General features: G+C 50.1%; 1 protein-coding gene across 2 annotated transcripts in view; it reads right to left on the bottom strand.

Annotated features, from left to right (window-relative positions):
• The window catches only part of SH3PXD2B (SH3 and PX domains 2B), a 130888-nt gene that overhangs the window by 35348 nt on the left and 78913 nt on the right, over positions 1 to 16627 (bottom strand). For both annotated transcript variants that reach the window (XM_075900256.1, XM_006138129.3), the window contains exons 4-5: positions 12864 to 12940; positions 7223 to 7314 (exon numbers count right to left, since the gene is read on the bottom strand). In XM_075900256.1, coding sequence (XP_075756371.1) covers positions 7223 to 7314; positions 12864 to 12940 — 169 coding nt within the window. The remainder of the gene's footprint in view (positions 1 to 7222; positions 7315 to 12863; positions 12941 to 16627) is intronic.

The following is a 16627-nucleotide window of genomic DNA, read 5'->3' as shown; positions in this document are numbered from 1 at the left end:
AGGTGCAGCACACAGAGCCTACCTGGCCACCCTGTGCCTAGAAGGAACAGGGACACATTTTGCCACTCCCTGGGAGGCACCTGAGGTGAGCACTGCCTGGAATCACACCCTGAACCAACTCCTGCACCCCACCCTGCCTGACCCGATCCATGGTGGCAACTGAAACTGGGTATGCTGGTAGAAAACTAGATGCCTGGCAACCCTACTTGCCCCCTAATGCCAAGGCAGCACAGACAAGCAGGCCTGATGTCAGAGGGGCACAGTACATCTACTAGCATTTCCATGAAGGCAGGCGAGCCCATACAAGCGAATAGAAGAGAGAAAGAGCAGGAGGAACATACTGCCAACAAAAGCTAGCTACAAGGTTGCAGCTGGGGAAGAGGCAAAGATTTTGTGCCCTGTTCTGCCCGTGGATGTTGTGTCTGTGGAGAGTGCCTTTCTGCTGCTTTGGAGAGAGCTCAAACATTCGGGCTTTGTCTGCTGATTGCTTCCAGTGTCGCAGCCCAGACTGGGACCTTCCGAGCACACCATATAAAATAAACTTTGTGCATTCAGCTCATATCAGCTCTGAGTTTTATTGTGGCTCTGGCTCTCCCACCTCTGATTTATTTGCACTACTCTGGGCCTGTACTCGCTGTCAGGCTGACTGCAGGAAGCAATCACTTACTGAGGTTATCATTCCAGCTTCCATCAGACCACGCAGCGCCAGAGCTTCTGGATTAATAAAATAACACGGGGCTGCTGAAGTCGCCATCAGGCATAACTTCGTTAGGGAATAGGCCTTCCTCATATGGTCAGGCCACTGCTCATTACCATGCGCCGCCCGTCCTGGGCTGCTGCAGGCAGCACCCACCAGTTACAGAGAGAGCTATGCTCCTTCCAGAACAGCCTCCCAAAGGGATCCTGTCTGCTATCTGCCTCAGAAATTTCAGCTCAGACATCTCTCTCACTACAGGTCTGCCTGCATTCTAGCTGGGAAGAAGCCATGGGTGCTAGAGTTGATCAGTCCCTTGCCATTAGCTGTCTCCCCTCTGTACCCTGTACGCCACTCCAGCAGCGAGCCCAATCGTATTCTCAGAGATTAGCTGTTCTTCTGTCTCACTGCAGTCAAATGGGAATGATCAGCCACAGGGTGACTTGTGGGGGGAAAGCAGGAGCTATTTGCCTGGGCCCTGAGCTTGTGGGGTACCTGGATTTAGAAAGGGAAGAAAGAAGTTAAAATATTTGTCCCAGGCTTTAAATGCCCTCAAGAATCCTTCTAGAAGTGGAATTACTGCTTAGGTTTATGGCTACACTAGAGAGCTTACAGCTGCTGCTAGAACCTGATGGGACAGAGTTCTCCATCAACTTAATTACTCCAGCCCCCATGAAGCTCACCTGCTGAGATAGGGCCATCCACACCAGCACTTAGATTGCAGTAACTTCTGGGGTGGCTTATTCACATCCTTGAGCAACATAACGTGTAGCATATACATAGCCCCGGAGGCACATCCCCTCATCAACACAATGGTGGCCGGGGAATTGCCTCAAAACCGTGATGACAATTTACAAGTGGCTAACAGGAATTTAGGGACCCAGACTTGCAGGATAAACTGGTTAAAGATGAGATGTTCCTAGCAATGCTGGGAGAGGACTGGCGGAAACGCAGCCCTACAGATCAGGTGACATATTCAGCATTTACAAGGTAGGATTTTTAATATAAGTGGGAGTTGGAATTTGATTTCCAGTTAAGACTCCACTGTCTTTAGCGGCAAATTAGGATAGAGAGGCTGCTACTATCAAAGGCTTCCAAGTTTCTCAGACTTTCTAAATACTAACACAAGTTGTCTAGGACTACTCCCACCCAAGGGATCTCTGCATCCAGGGGCTAATATTCATGCACAGAGAGGATCAGTAGTTGGTTATGGAAAATGGCTTTGCAGATCAGAATGGAGAACAGCCTGTGGCCAAAACAATTTGCACAGTGCTTTTCCTGAAGGATGTTGTTTGCTCAGCAGCAGGGGAGGGCTGCTTCTCATCTGCATGTAAAATAGGTTCATTAGATTTGAGGTTTCACTGCTTGTTACCACCTGTCCACCCAGTCACAGCCCACCTAAGCTAAAAGGCCTGTGCTTTGCTCACATTGGCTGTGTCTAGACTGGCCAGTTTTTCCGGAAAATCAGCCGCTTTTCCGGAAAAACTTGCCAGCTGTCTACACTGCTGGCAAGCATTGGGCTAGACCTGGTAGGACCCCTAGAAAGGTCACAGAATGGGTTCCAATATATATTAGTGATTACGGATTACGCCATCCATTATCTAGAGGCAAACCCCTTGCGCTGGATGACGGCATCAGTGATAGCTAATGAATTAGAGATTGTTTTCTCCTGAGTAAGCATACCCAGGGAGATTTTAACAGACCAAGGGATGAATGTGTCCAGTGATAGACAAGGTGCAAGCCCTGAGAGACTATCGTGCCCCCACAACCAAGCGCTAAGTGCGCCAATTCCTAGGGCTAGCGGGCTATGATAGAAGCTTCATTCCCCAATTTGCCACCATAACCGCACCTTTAACCGACTTAACGAAGAACTCGCAACCACAAAAAGTGCAGCGGATGAAGGCTTGCGAAGAAGCCTTCCAGGACTTAAAAAAATGCCTCTCCCAGGCGTCGGTTCTCTCACAACCAGACTTTCACAAACCCTTTGTGTTGCAGACGGACGCCTCTGAGACAGGATTTGGTCTCTTGCGACAGCATGGCTCTAACGGGGAAGAACACCCCATACTGTATGTAAGTCACAAACTTTTTGAGCGAGAGAGGAGACACTCGACAATCGAGAAGGAGGCACTAGCGGTGAAGTGGGTGATTGAGGCCCTCTGCTATTATTTGTTGGGAACTCATTTTCAGTCGGTCATGGACCATGCCCCCCTTAAATGGCTGAATTCCATGAAAGACACGAATGCAAGAATTATGTGATGGCATCTCTCCCTCCAACCCTATAGTTTTGAGGTGGCACACCGCCCGGGTAAGGCGCATGGAAATGCTGATTTTTTTTCCCCGGGCAGAGAGGGAAGATGAGGAGGGGGGACGCGGCAGAGAACCGAACCTAGGAAGGGGTGTCTGTGACGGAGCTGGGAATCCCGGCTGCCAGGCCCCTCCCCCGTGCCCGTGCAGCGCATGCTCACACCAGATGCCAGGCGCTTTAAACACCGGTGGCACGACCGGAGAGGGGGAGAGAGAACTGCCCTGCGGAGCGGGAGGCAAAGGGGAGCCGGAAGCAGTGGAGGAGTCACCCTTCCGGCAGCACAAAGAGCTGGAGGGTCCACCTGTGGGGGAGAGTGGTCCGGACCAAGAGAGGAGCAGCCAGCGGCCAAGCGACGGGCTGAGGTGGCACCCCCCGGGGAAGCGGACGGCGTCCCAGCTGGAGATGCCGACGAGTCAGGTACCCCAGTCTGAGAGGAGGGGAGGGGTAGGAAGGAACCCAGGGCAGGCTTGTTCTGTGCGGCTGGAAACTTGCGGAGCAGAATCCCGCTCCAACCTTAAAGGGGCGGCGTTCACCGACCCCTAGGGCCCAGGCCCCCCTACCCACTCTCCTTTCCCCTCCCCCGCCCTAAGGTAGGGCAGGAAGAAGGCGAGTGACTTTGAGAGGCCGTGGCGAGTACAGAGGCCCAACTGGGACATGGGCCAGAAGACCTCGCGGCGGGACCCTCGAACCAGAGGGGCAAGCCCGCTAGGGGGCCCCAGGGGCACAGCACCGCTAGGCAGTGGCGGTGAGGTTGAAGGGTTGGTAGGACAGCCAGCACGCCTAGGGGACCGGGAGGCATTGGGAGGGGGGCCAAGACCCCCACCCCCCATGTCCCTTCGGCCCGCCTGCCCAGAGGGCAAAAGGAAAAGGGAGGTGTTGCCGGGAGGGGGTAGGTGGAACCCCCGCGGTGCACCCCCCGACAGGTTGGTAGATAGTACGTGGATCTCTATCCCTTGCCCAGGAACCCAGGAAGGTAGCCAGGCAACCCCAACGACACAAGAGCTTCTCCTCTCTCCAAGGATCAGTCCTTGCTCCCACTGAAGTAAATGTGAGTTTTGCCAAGGGAGCAAAAACAGGCATCGAGCCATTTATAAGAGCAAGAGGGGACCAGTGACTGCAGAGGGGAGGGGGCAGGAAATTAGGGGGACAGTGGTGCCACCAGAATGACTGAATGACTGCTTTGCTTGGCACAGAGCATGCTGACCTATCCATTTTTCTCCTTCCAGCCGCCACTGCATCAAAAGCCGCCTTCTTATTCCTTTCATGGCCTGGCTGCCTTTCAACTTCCCAGGGAAAGTATTTATCTCTTTTATGAATGATGACATCCAGCCAAATCCCAGGCACACCACTATATGGGATCCACCCCAGCTGTCTGTCACTGGTTTTACATCGCTACTGACAACCTGGGAGCCTGTCCACGTGGAGCTGACAAAATGGCTCCCACCAATCTTGCCAGAGAAGAGCCTCAAAGACTTTAATCCATTAACATTTTGAACTGTAGCTATTAAATACCCTGGAGCATTTGGGTTGGGATCAGAAAGACAACTGAGATGTCCTTGAGACACCACAGCAACTCAGTGCTGCAGGCAAATGGATAGAAGTCTGCTAAGCCATTTTTAGTATTGTAAAAGCCCTCTTCTCCTCCCCGTTAAAGGGCAGCACATTGGGAGACACGACCAGGCTGCATCAGCCAATTCTCTAACAGCCCAAGTACAGCAGAACTCTAACCTCGTTCCCAAACAGTGTGGCACTCACAGCAGTTGATCTGGCACTTGCTGCAGCAGCCCAACCTTTACAAATGCAAGTAAAACATGTGCCACATGCACCACGTGTGAATGGGGCTGTGGACAGGTGCTGGGAGACACATATAAGCCAAAACACTGCAAGGGACACTCCAAGTCTTAGCATGGCCCCAACCCCGGAGCACACAGCTTCTCTGCATGTCAGGTCAGTGCCTTTGTTTTCTTCTTGTTTGGCTCTCTCAAATGAGCACCAATCTGATGCAGAGAAGAAGAAAGTTTGGAGCAGGAGAGAGATCTGTACATTGCAGGTCTGCGGGAGCAAAACCTCGAACGAGCAGAGTCAGTCTGGGGTGCAAAGGTGGGAGACAAAGAACCTTTCAATGGAGTTGCCATCCCACATCATTTTAATTTTTTTAGATATATCCTGGGGTTGTAAATACTTTCAAACTGCCCCCTTGTTTTGTGGCAACCTCCATGCCCTACAGCAACTTCATACCCCATAGAGCAGGCAAGGGTGGGCACAGCAGGAAGAAAGGAGATGACAACCCCTGGCCACACACCCCATGGCACCATGTGTGAGCATGTTTCACCAGCAGGTTCACTGGGTGGATCCCAGCAGTCCTGACTTTATTTACAGACTGTTCATAATAGACTTTGTCAATGTGGGAAGAAATCACACTGACATCCTCCCACCCTTCCATCATCGGGAACTGGGATGCCCCAAAATATTGGGATCCCCATGTTCCTTGCCCTAGCAGACTCCTAGATGTTCACACTAGGAATGTGGAGGAACAGTCGACTAGTCAATTAACCGATAAGCCTAGGCTCACTGGTTAATCTAGTCAACTACTCGCATTCCCCCCCCTGTATGAGAGGCAGCAAGCGGGGTGGAAGCAGGAGCCAGTGTTGGGAGGAGCCAGCTTAAAAGCTGGTTCCCCCCAGCACTGGGTTTGTGGTGCTGCCTCTCCCCCCAGCACTGCTGCCTCTATCAGAGGCAATAACATGGGGCAGGCAAGGGAGGCTACCGCGAAGCAGCCGCTGTCTGCGGCCAGTCTGGGCTGCCTCCCCTGGCCCCTCTACACTCCCACCAGCCTCTGTCCATGGGGAGCTCAACCAGCAGGCAACCAATCCACAAGGGGCACTGGTTTTTAAACTGGCTCCCCTCGCAGACCGGCTCCTACCTGGCACCCTGCACTGCTGCCTCTGATACTCAGGGAGTGGAGCCGGACTGCTAAGTATTCCTGCAGTTAGTCAACTATACTAATACCTGCTATCTAATATCCCTAGTTCACACCGCCTTAGAGACTGCTCATGCAAATCAGTCTTCTTAGGTCTCTCACTTACTCTCACGCTGCTCCATGAGCTGAAGGATGACCGAAGGGGCGAAAGGTTAACTGGTGAACAATAACTTGGGCAGTATGGATGGGAATTCCAGCTGACAGCAAGCTATTAGTTAATGGACTCTGGGGCCCACAGACCAATCTAATCAAGTGACTGCTGGCTGGGGAAGGAAAAAGGATGGGGCAAGAAAAATAAAAACAAAAGACCAATGAGAAAAATAAACAAACAAGCTTAAGACTGGGGGGAAATCCCAAAAGGAACAAGCACAGCACTTAGCAGGAGACATGAAAACTCAATGTTCCTTCACAGAGAAAAACAAAACCCTTTTAATCTCCCTCTCATGCAATGAAAAACAATGTCAAATGATCATACTGCCTTTTCTTGCACAATCAATCAATCTTCCTCCATTGCTCAACCTTAGAGCTGCTTGGAGAGACAGCCACAGGGCAGGAGAGGGAGGCTAGTGTTTGTATTTATGCTCTGGGTGATTAATAGAGGCTGGAACATGTAGCTCATAGTCACAAGACTAGAAACTACATCGGGTTGCGTAAGATATGCAAGAGTCCTCGCACATGTTCTTTGTCTCCAATGGAAAGCAAGCGTCAGGCACTGCTGTGGAATTGGCAAAGGGAGAGTCTTTTGCTATAGGCAGAGGTTACTAATAAATGCAAGGCTCTCCTATCTGATGCCTGTTTGCTAGTCCCTACAGGAAAAGAATCTGGGTTTCCCAGATGATTGTATTACAAAAAACCAGCACCATGATTAGCATAAAGTGGCATGAAGGGTGGCACCAAAGCCAAGGATTCAGTGGTTTCCGGAGAAAGCGCTTCATCTCGTCATTCACAGAGGATGTTCTGGGGTGGGCTGAGGCACACTGGCAGGGAGCAGTGTGTGAAGAAAGCTTGCATGGCCCTGGCTCTATGACTAAACAAAGAGCTTCACTCTCCAGGATCTCAACCCAGCATCCTTCATGAACGTTACATTCACAGGCAGTTTGGGGATTTATTCATGGCTCTCAGAGCCTCTTCTGAATGTCGGAGTGCTCTGAGAGGGCGGGGGAGGTTATCTGTGGCAGGGGATGTGACCATCACCACAGCAGTTCTGCGGAGAAGCCCCACCTGCTTTTTGTAACCAACTTACTCTTTGGGAGGATTCAGGTCTTCAGGTCTCGTCTCGAAGAACTGAAGAACCTCCTCACACTGAGAGATGTAGGGTGGCAGCTGGATCAGAGCCTGTGCATGAAACAAACAGATTGAGAATATGAAGTGGGAGACAAGGATTTGGGAGGAGTCTCAGCCGGACACAGACAGGAAAGGCCACCCAATACACCACACTGCACAGAGTTATAGTGAATGTCATAATGCACCAGAATGGAGTAAGTCACATACAGCCTGAGGTTTCAACAGCTGCCTCTCTAGGTGAGATGGCAGGGTATGAAGGGGAATAAAACAGATGTTGGTTGACCTGCAATCCAGTCTTCCTTTGCCATTTTAACCATTTACCTCCATCATCCAGGGTATCTTTAGAGTTCCTGCCTCCCCATCAACATAGCCATCCTTCTAGCTAAGACCTGGCTGAGACTCCCAAATCTCATCACTGATGTGCGTTCCAAAAGCCATAGGCCACAAGCAGTTCATGCCTTTCAAAGCAATAGGGCCCAGCTTAGATGCTTCTTGTTAGGTTCAGGGCCCTGGATTCTAGGCCCACCAGTGCTTTAGAGATCGGTGGAGTCCTTTGTCTCTCAGAACCTTGTTGCTGAGCAACTGCTACTGAAAAGGAGGTTGTCTGAGTGAGAAGAGGAGCCCACAAACATCCTGAGCAAGAGCTGGAGAGCTCAGCAACAAAGCTCTAGGGCTCTTGGAGAAAGCGCTTCCACCCCAGCATTAGCAAAGGATGTACCAGTCAGTTTGGGGATTTATTTTATTGTTAATAATATTATCAGACAGCAATCATGGAGGCTGGAGTTAAAGGGCTTACCCTCCTCCATCCCCCTGCCTCCCTCCCAGGAATCCGTCGGCGGCAAGACAGACTTTAGAAGTGGGACTCACCAGATGAAAGAGAATGAGATTGAACAATAATGCAACGGTCCAGCAGAAAGCAGAGAAGCTGGTGCACTTTCTTTTCGGCCAGAGCCATTGCTTCTTTTACTGTCTCAGCCCAGTTGAGCCTTCAGGCTCAGTTAGGGCTCTGTAATACATATCTAAGCAAAGGGGACACATGGGCCTTCGGTGCACACTGTTTGGGAGTAAGGGGCATGAAAGTGACATGCAGAAAGGCTGGGGCCAACTGTGATGTACGACTGACAGACAATCCTGAGTTTCATAGCCTCAACCCTCCCTCAGCCACACCCGTTATACCACAGGTTCTGAGACAGGAATAGGAACAAAACCATCAGAATCTCAGCTTGCCGCTATGCCAGGAACACAGTCCTGTGTGCAGCACCACAGGTTGCTCCCAAAGGCAGACCTGAGTCTTTATTGCCCAATCTGCTGCGACCCCATAGCCTTTCTGAAAACAGGCCTGCCATCATCCAAACCCTGATCACCAAGACAGCTGGAGCAGACACAGCCATCAAGCAGCAGGGTTGTTAAAGGCCCGACAAGGAATGGAAAGAGCATGTCATCCATCATAAGAAACAGGCTATAGAAACAACTATCCACTACGGAGACTGTGGGTGCAGGTGACAACTCAGGTTTCCTGCTGGCAACATTTCCACTTAGGTGCTGTTCATGAGACTCCATTCCCATTCCTTGTACTCTGCGCAGAATCGCTCCAACCCTGGTGACCACCACCAGCCCACAGAAGGATCCACCCTCAGACCTTTGAAATGATGGTGTAGTAAGATGGGGTATGTCTACACTACCCCGCTAGTTCGAACTAGGAGGGTAATGTAGGCATACCGCACTTGCAAATGAAGCCCGGGATTTGAATTTCCCGGGCTTCATTTGCATAAGCGGGGAGCCGCCATTTTTAAAACCCCGCTGGTTCGAACCCCGTGCAGCGCGGCTACACGGGGCTCGAACTAGGTAGTTAGGACTAGGTTCCTATTCCGAACTACCATTACTCCTCGTGAAACGAGGTGTACCGGTAGTTCGGAATAGGCACCCTAGTCCGAACTACCTAGTTCGAGCCCCGTGTAGCCGTGCTGCACGGGGTTCGAACCAGCTGGGATTTAAAAATGGCGGCTCCCCGCTTATGCAAATGAAGCCCGGGAAATTCAAATCCCGGGCTTCATTTGCAAGTGCGGTATGCCTACATTACCCCGCTAGTTCGAACTAGCGGGGTAGTGTAGACATACCCATGAGGGCCTAAAACATAAGCCCATATAGCACAGGCCTAGTTAACAATGGGCAAAACATGGCTAACATAAAGCAAAGCTAAGCTGTGAGCAAGAGGCAGGCCCCAGCTCACAGAACTTGGCATGAACAGGGCTGAGAGTGCAAAACACTAATTGGTGCTAGGTACTGACTGCAGAACAATCACTGGTACTGGTCATAAGTGGAAAGCACATGATATCACTAGCTCCTTAAAAAAGACCTTGGTACCCACTCCTCACAGATACAGACTCAGGTTCAAGAAAGGGTCTAAAATGACAGAATGATGGATAGATGATCTAATCAAACCACGAGGTACAGGGTGATGGGTAGTATCTAAGTAATGTCAGAGAGTGGTAACCTGACATCAGCAGTGAGGTATGACTTGTTGTACTTTGTAATGTGGCGGTGCTGTCCCACACTGACGCTCAAGGAGTTCCCCTGGCCCAGCTGGCCTAAGGGGCCCCACCCCCGCGACCGTTCTGTGCATGCTCAAGAGTTAGGGTGGAGATAAAAGCCCAGGCAGGCAAGCAGTCGGGAGAGAGAGCCAGAGGAGCAATAGCTCAGAGAGGAGCTCCTGGGCTGCCCCAGCCACCCCACAAGCCATGCCTGCTGCTGCTGCTGCCCCAGGAGCCGCGCCTGCTGCCACTGCTGCCCCAGGAGCTGCGCCCGCTGCCGCAGCCACCCAGGAGCCACGCCCATAGTCCCAGACATCTCAGGAATAGCCCCAGCCGCAGCCTCAGCAACAGGATCCTGCACAGCGGGGGAAGAGGTAGGAAGGAGCCCAGGGCGTAGGATTGGCCTCTGGGAAGTCGGCATGTTCTGGCAGCATCCCCGCCGACCAGGCAGTGAAAATGTTGACTGTCACCACGGTCCTGGGTTGGGACCTGGTGGAGTGGGAGGGCCCGTGTCCCCCTACCTCCCACCCCACCACAAATCAGCTTCCAGGACTTAGAGAGGGGCTTACCCCGGAAGTAGGCCAGAAGGCTGTCTCTGCCCTTGGAGAGGGCTGAGAGCTTTTGGGACTAGGCCAGAGAGCCGTATTTCCCCTGAGCAAGGGGCATTGAACGTTGGGACTAGGTCGGAGGGGCGTCTTTTCCCCCAACAGGGGCATGTCTGCTCTAGGACCAGGCTTCACCCCCCCCCCCCAACATACCTGTATATAAGGTGGTGTCTTAGGGGGGACAACCTTTGAATGATCTAGGGGGCAGTGGGACCTACCACCGATTGAGTCATTCCATCGTGAAAAGTACATGTGTAATGGTTCAGTAGAGTCTACTGACAACTATTATTGTACTTCGCTCTACAATAAACCTGGCCTGGCACCTTCGATCTTTATCTGGTTTGTGGTTTTGGGGGGCTCTCTATCGGTCTGCTGTGGAGACTAAGTGCACAAGTCTACATGGCCCACATTGACGAGCACGCACACAAGCAGCCTTCTGTTTATTATCAACAAAGCCAGAGACCTGTGAGGACACCTCGGCAGTAAATCCTGACTGGCCGCTGCCCTGAAGAACTACACATGGCAGAAAACCCACAGCTTGTCCTAGGAGGATGGAAACGCCTTGTGGTTGGTGCATGGCTGTGCCATGGAGGAGACTGAGTGGATTCACTGCCCTCCACCAGGCAAGGAAGGGCTGAGAGCACTGTCAAGGTGAGGCATTCAGCCTCACAACTCATTCTTAACAGCAATTTGAAGAACAGGCTCCAAAGAGAAGCCCATCCAATTGTGTCTGGCTTAATGCACAGCAGCTGGGGCAAGGATCATGGCAGGGAAAGATTCATTATAGAAGACAGATGGGAATGACCTAATTCAGCCACATGAGCCATTTTCCAGGAGCTGATGCAGGAGTGCAGTCTGCAAGGCATTTTTCTGGAGCTCTGTCTAGTCTCATTTTGAGCTCTCTGAGCTACTGCTCCTCTGGCTCACAGTCACAACTCTTTTACCAGATATTAGGCCAATACTTTCTCACACATCTATTAATAACTAATCTGGAGGAAAGGGTGCACAGGGGGGAAATGTGGGAGAAATGGGATGAAAATACACTCTATTTAGCTCCTTTAAATCAGACACTAGGAGTCAGTCAATCTCAGCCAGCTAGCTGAACATTTTTGCTGCTCTTCTTTGACCCCCTCCAATTTGTCAACCTCTTTCAATTAGTGAGAGAGTATTCTGGGTACAGCTGAACTATGGCTTTATAAAGAGGGGACTATTTTCTTCTGGTTTGGTGGGCTGATGCCCTTCCATGTTTTCAGTCCAGGATTTCACTGGCCTTATTTGCAGCCAAGTAAAGAGGATTTGCAGACTCTCTCAGGGAAAGACACCTCCTCACTTCTCTCCCTGGAGAGAGAAAACAAAGGACAAGATATTTATCTAGTGTTGGGGGGAGGGGGAGAGAAGCTAGTTACACTGTATTCCTGTAATGCTTAGTCCTTGCTAAACACCACCCTAACCACAGCAAACTCAGGGATTTTTTTTTGTGCTGAGTATGTGTTTTATACGCCCACTGTGATGGTGCGTGTGAAGTCAACCCAAAATAACAAAGGCCAGGGACAGTAGGGTCTGGGGCTGAGATGCAAAGCAACCTGTGCTCATGGTATTAGCATGTGCTGACTCTGCCATGCACATTTTTTTTGGGGGGGGGGGGCTAGCCCCTCACCCCACTGGCAGCTTCACAGTTAAGTAGCAGGAGCTGAAAGGCCAGGCACAGTGTGCACACTTTATTACTTGGTAATGCATTAACTGGAATAGGAGAAAGCTGTTGTCTAAGTGGGTCATATAACATCAGCCATTATGTTCCAGTTATTAAGTCAAATGGATTCATTATATTTTATGCCATTAACAGCATCGTTCCAAACAGACAGCTGCAGCCTCTTATCACTTAGGGACTTTTTTCCTCCATAAGATTAAATTTATGTGCGTGCGTGTGTCTGCGTAGCTGGCACATTTTAGTGTCCCAGAAACAGGAGACTGATCACACTGGCAAGAGCCAGCTAGTTGCCGTATAAGCTTCCCTCTGACCTCCCCAGATTTGACAGTATGCCAAAAGCCTTCCTGCACTTCATCTCTGCTGTTCCAATCCTGCCTGTGCCTCTGAAGCAACCCAGCTAATGCACATCTGCAGGTTTGATCTGCAGCAGCATGTTAGTCCAGTGCTGGGCCTCCAGACGTGTTTGATGCGTCTTGGTCTTGACCTTCAGCACCGCTTGCAATTCCATTCACAGGGTGCCTCCTGCGGGGCTTTGGTCAATGCACCTGAGTCTTGACTTGCATGATCCCCTGCAATTCTCACCCAGTCAGGTTTCTATTCTATGCACAATCCCCTAGTACCTGAGCGCGGAGGAGGACGACATTAAGTAAAGCAATTAACACCCATCTTGTGTTTGGCCTATCTTTTCTCCAGGGGGGTACATCTCTAGTAACACAGGCTAGAAATCCTCAGTCTGAGCTTGAAAACTTCCTTTACCTTGCAGTATTCATCAATAGGGATCAGACGCTTGACAGCAACATCCCGGATGTGGCTTCTGCGGAAAAGGATCTTCCCTGCAGGGAAAAAGAGGAATAAGAGCAAGGCAAGTCATCCAGGCTGTTCCATCAGACATCATCACTTCCCTCAAATCAATTGAGCACGATCTATTCACAATGTAAGCAAAGACTGGTCTTGTCTACAAAGAAGAATCTACCTCCCCAACAACCAAGAACACTTTTGGAGAGATGCACATTTAAAATTATTGTGGGCATAGCTAGGACACCACAGTTATGCTGGCGTAACCCCAGAATGTATATGCAGCCTGCTCCACCTCCCTGAATGATGACAGAAGATGAAAGACCGAAGGCTCAATTTCCACACAATTCCTAAAATCACAGGGGCAAATCAGGTACGTGTTTAATCCGAGGCACCAGAATCAGCAATTTGCTATTATGCAATTGGCAAATGCATACTCAATATTTATAAACCACAGACACCCACAATGATCTCCTACTGCATGTTTGGGAACACAATGCCATGGCTGGAGGTCAAGCAGGAGTTTTTGCTGATCATGAGTCACTCTCACCAAACTCTCCAGCTGGAGAGGAGTAGTTTGCTTTGGATTTCTAGTTTGTTGCCTCCTCCAGCCGCAGATAACAGGACTTGTTGCTTGGATTTGCAAAGAAACTTAAGGGAATCAGGCACCCAATACTTCAGTGGGAGTTGGGCTCCTTTGAAAATCCCAACCCAAGTGTAAAATATCAGAAAGTGTTAACATTAGAAGAGTGAAAAGTAGGGATATTAAGAAGTGGGTATTTAACTAATCAAGTAGTTCATAGAATTATTGACTGCTCAGTCGATAGGTAGCTGGCTCGTGCCATGTCCAGGACCAAACCCCGCTACAGCGCTTGAATTTAAAACACAGTAGGAGCTGGAGGAGGGGAGAGATAACTGCCCGGCTCCTACTGCATTTTAAATTTCAGAGCTGCAGCAGGGTTGGGTCCTGGACCCCCCAGGAGCCGGGCTGCCTACCAGCCAACAGCACCCCTGACCACAAGGGGTCCCAGCATAGAGTTGGGATCTCCCACAGACAGGGGATACTTTGCAGCAGCAACCCCCCTCCAAAAGAGGCAGCAGCAAGGGGGGGGAGGGGGAAGGCGGCACTGCGGACACGGCACCGGCTCCTGCTTTTCCCATCCCTCTTGCTGCCTCTGATACAGAGGCAGCAAGGGGCAGGGGTGGGGGAATGCAAGTAGTCGGCTTGACTACTCGATAAGCCTAGGCTCACAGTCGACTACTCCCTCAAATCCCTAGTGAAAAACTAGAAAGGATGCATATGACCTGGGGTCTCCTGTGAACTTAAGGGGCACATGGAGCCTTGCAAGCACACAAGAGCCCAGGAACTGCATGGTGAGAAGGAGGTGACAGGGGAGAGCAGGAAGGAGTAAGGACAGACAGCTATTAGTTTGCTTGAGCTGTCAGTAACCAACTCCTGCCACTATGGCTATGTCTACACTGCCCCACTCTTGCGGAAAAACATATGGAATTGAGGCTAAGCATGGAATATTGCTGTGCCTCATTTGCATAATTAATGAGGCTCCATTTTTGCACAAGAGTCCACACAACTCCTTTTTGCGCAAACCCCCCCTCTTGCGCAAGAGCCATTCTTCCAGAAAATAATGCGGAAGAACAGCTCTTGTGCAAAAGCCTCTTGCACAAAAACGGAGCCTCATTAATTATGCAAATGAGGTGTGGCAATATTCCATGCTTAGCCTCATTTGCATATGTTTTTCCACAAGAGAGGGGCAGTGTAGACATAGCCTAACTGGCTTCGGACCCCAGAAGACGGTGTGAGATAGCAAAGAGAAGGGGAGAGGAGTGGAGGGAATAGGGGTAGATTTTATTTTGTGGGAAGTGGGAAAAACAATTTTTTACTTGGCCTACAATAAAGTTATATTGGCATCACTAGATCAGGCAGGGGTGTGGGAAGAAAAACCTCCTGACTACCACAGTTATGTCAACAAAAACCCCTGTGTAGCTGCAGCTAGGCAGACGGATGAGCGCTTATGCTGAAGTAGCTAACATTGTTCAGGGAAGTGGTGTCCCTACAATGACAAAAATCCCGTCAAGGTCTGCTGCTTGTGCGGTAAGGAGCTATGATGGAATCAGCACAGTAGTGGAAATAAACCCTTCGTTCAACAGTCAGGCTGTGTCTACAGTACGGAGACGATATCGGTGTAGCTAGGCTTTCACAACTGTGCCAACATAACCCCATAATGTAGATACAGTCTCCACTGACAGAAGGGGGCTGCCCCATCGGTGTATGGACACCTCTTCCTGAGCAACACTAGCTAGACTGACAGAAGTATTCTTCCATTGACCTAGCTGCGACGACACTTGGCGATAAGTCAGCCAACCTATGTGGACTTTTCACACCTCTGAGAACTGTAACAGTGTCGGTCTTCATTAGAGCACACTGCAGTTAATCCCTTTGTAAAGGCAGGCATAGATGAAATGTTTGTCCCAGGTTTTTAACGCTTGCATTTACCCTAGCTCACAACTGAAGGTCAGAATGTGTAGTGTAGACAAAGCCTTGGGCTGAGGAGCTGTGTCTCGACTACACCTCTCTGTCGACAGAGAGATGTAGATTAGGCAAGTCGAAATTGCTAATGAAGCAGGGATTTAAATATCCTGTGCTTCATTAGCATAAACATGGTTGCCATTTTTTTTTTCCAAAACAGAACTTTTTTGAAAAAAAAATGGCAGTCTAGACGCGGATCTGTCGAAAGATCCTGTAAACCTTTTTCGAAAGATCCTGTAAACCTAATTTTGTGATAGCAGATCACACTCAGATCCTATTGGGCTTTCTTTCCTGTCTGAGGTTTATTTTATTCTCCTTCAAAGGAATCCCTCAGCTACTCCATTTCCTCCCCTCTCACTTGTGGCTCAAGCCATTTTTCTTTGAAGCCTAATGAGTCCTAAAAGCTTCAAGCTGCTGCTGCTGAGCACAACTTTTCCAGTGTTTAAGGAGACAGAGGCCAATAGCAGACAGATCATGAAAGAGATATGAGCACAGATAGGAGGGAGAAACCTGCCCCCACACTGAGCTAGAACAGACACAAATCCCAATTCAAAGTGTCACAGCTCAACACTGCCCTATCAAGCTCCTTTAAATCCCAGCTGTTAGCTTTCATACTGTAATTTAAACCAGTGTGGCTCTTCCCCAATAGCTGGGACCAATAACACATCTCATAACTTCCAGGCTTCAAGGGAATTGGAGCTTTCAGGTTTGATGGTGAGATAATCATCAAGCACAAGCCAACTCTACCCTGAATTAGGATAAGTTTTAGTGCTTGAGAAAAGCAAGTGACTTGCACTGCTGGCTCCCTCCCTCCCCCAGCTCTGCTGATTCGTCTTAGGTCGGGGTCAAACACCCACCCCACCTCCATCCCCCAATCAATGGGATTGAATTTAGACCAGCATCATGAACACCTGTGATATAAGCTGCCACTTAAATCTATTCTCAAGCCACAGAAGAGTTAGCGTTAGCCCCAACGCTAGAATACCAACCTCCATTCATTTCCCTCCATCACTTCCACAAACACCTTGGAGTTACCCATTCTTTTTGTTCCCCAATCACAAGACCACCCCTACAGCAGCAGAGATTAACTGGATGGTTACCAGTGCTACTCCTTCACTGACCAGAGGGATCATCCTTGAACAAGCTGAAATATTCTCTCCTCCACGGGGCTCCCATCACA

The sequence above is a fragment of the Pelodiscus sinensis genome, chromosome 17, assembly GCF_049634645.1.
Source record: "Pelodiscus sinensis isolate JC-2024 chromosome 17, ASM4963464v1, whole genome shotgun sequence".
NCBI lineage: Eukaryota > Metazoa > Chordata > Testudines > Trionychidae > Pelodiscus > Pelodiscus sinensis.
Note: the sequence above shows the minus strand (reverse complement) of the source record. Positions and strands in the feature narration are given on the sequence as shown.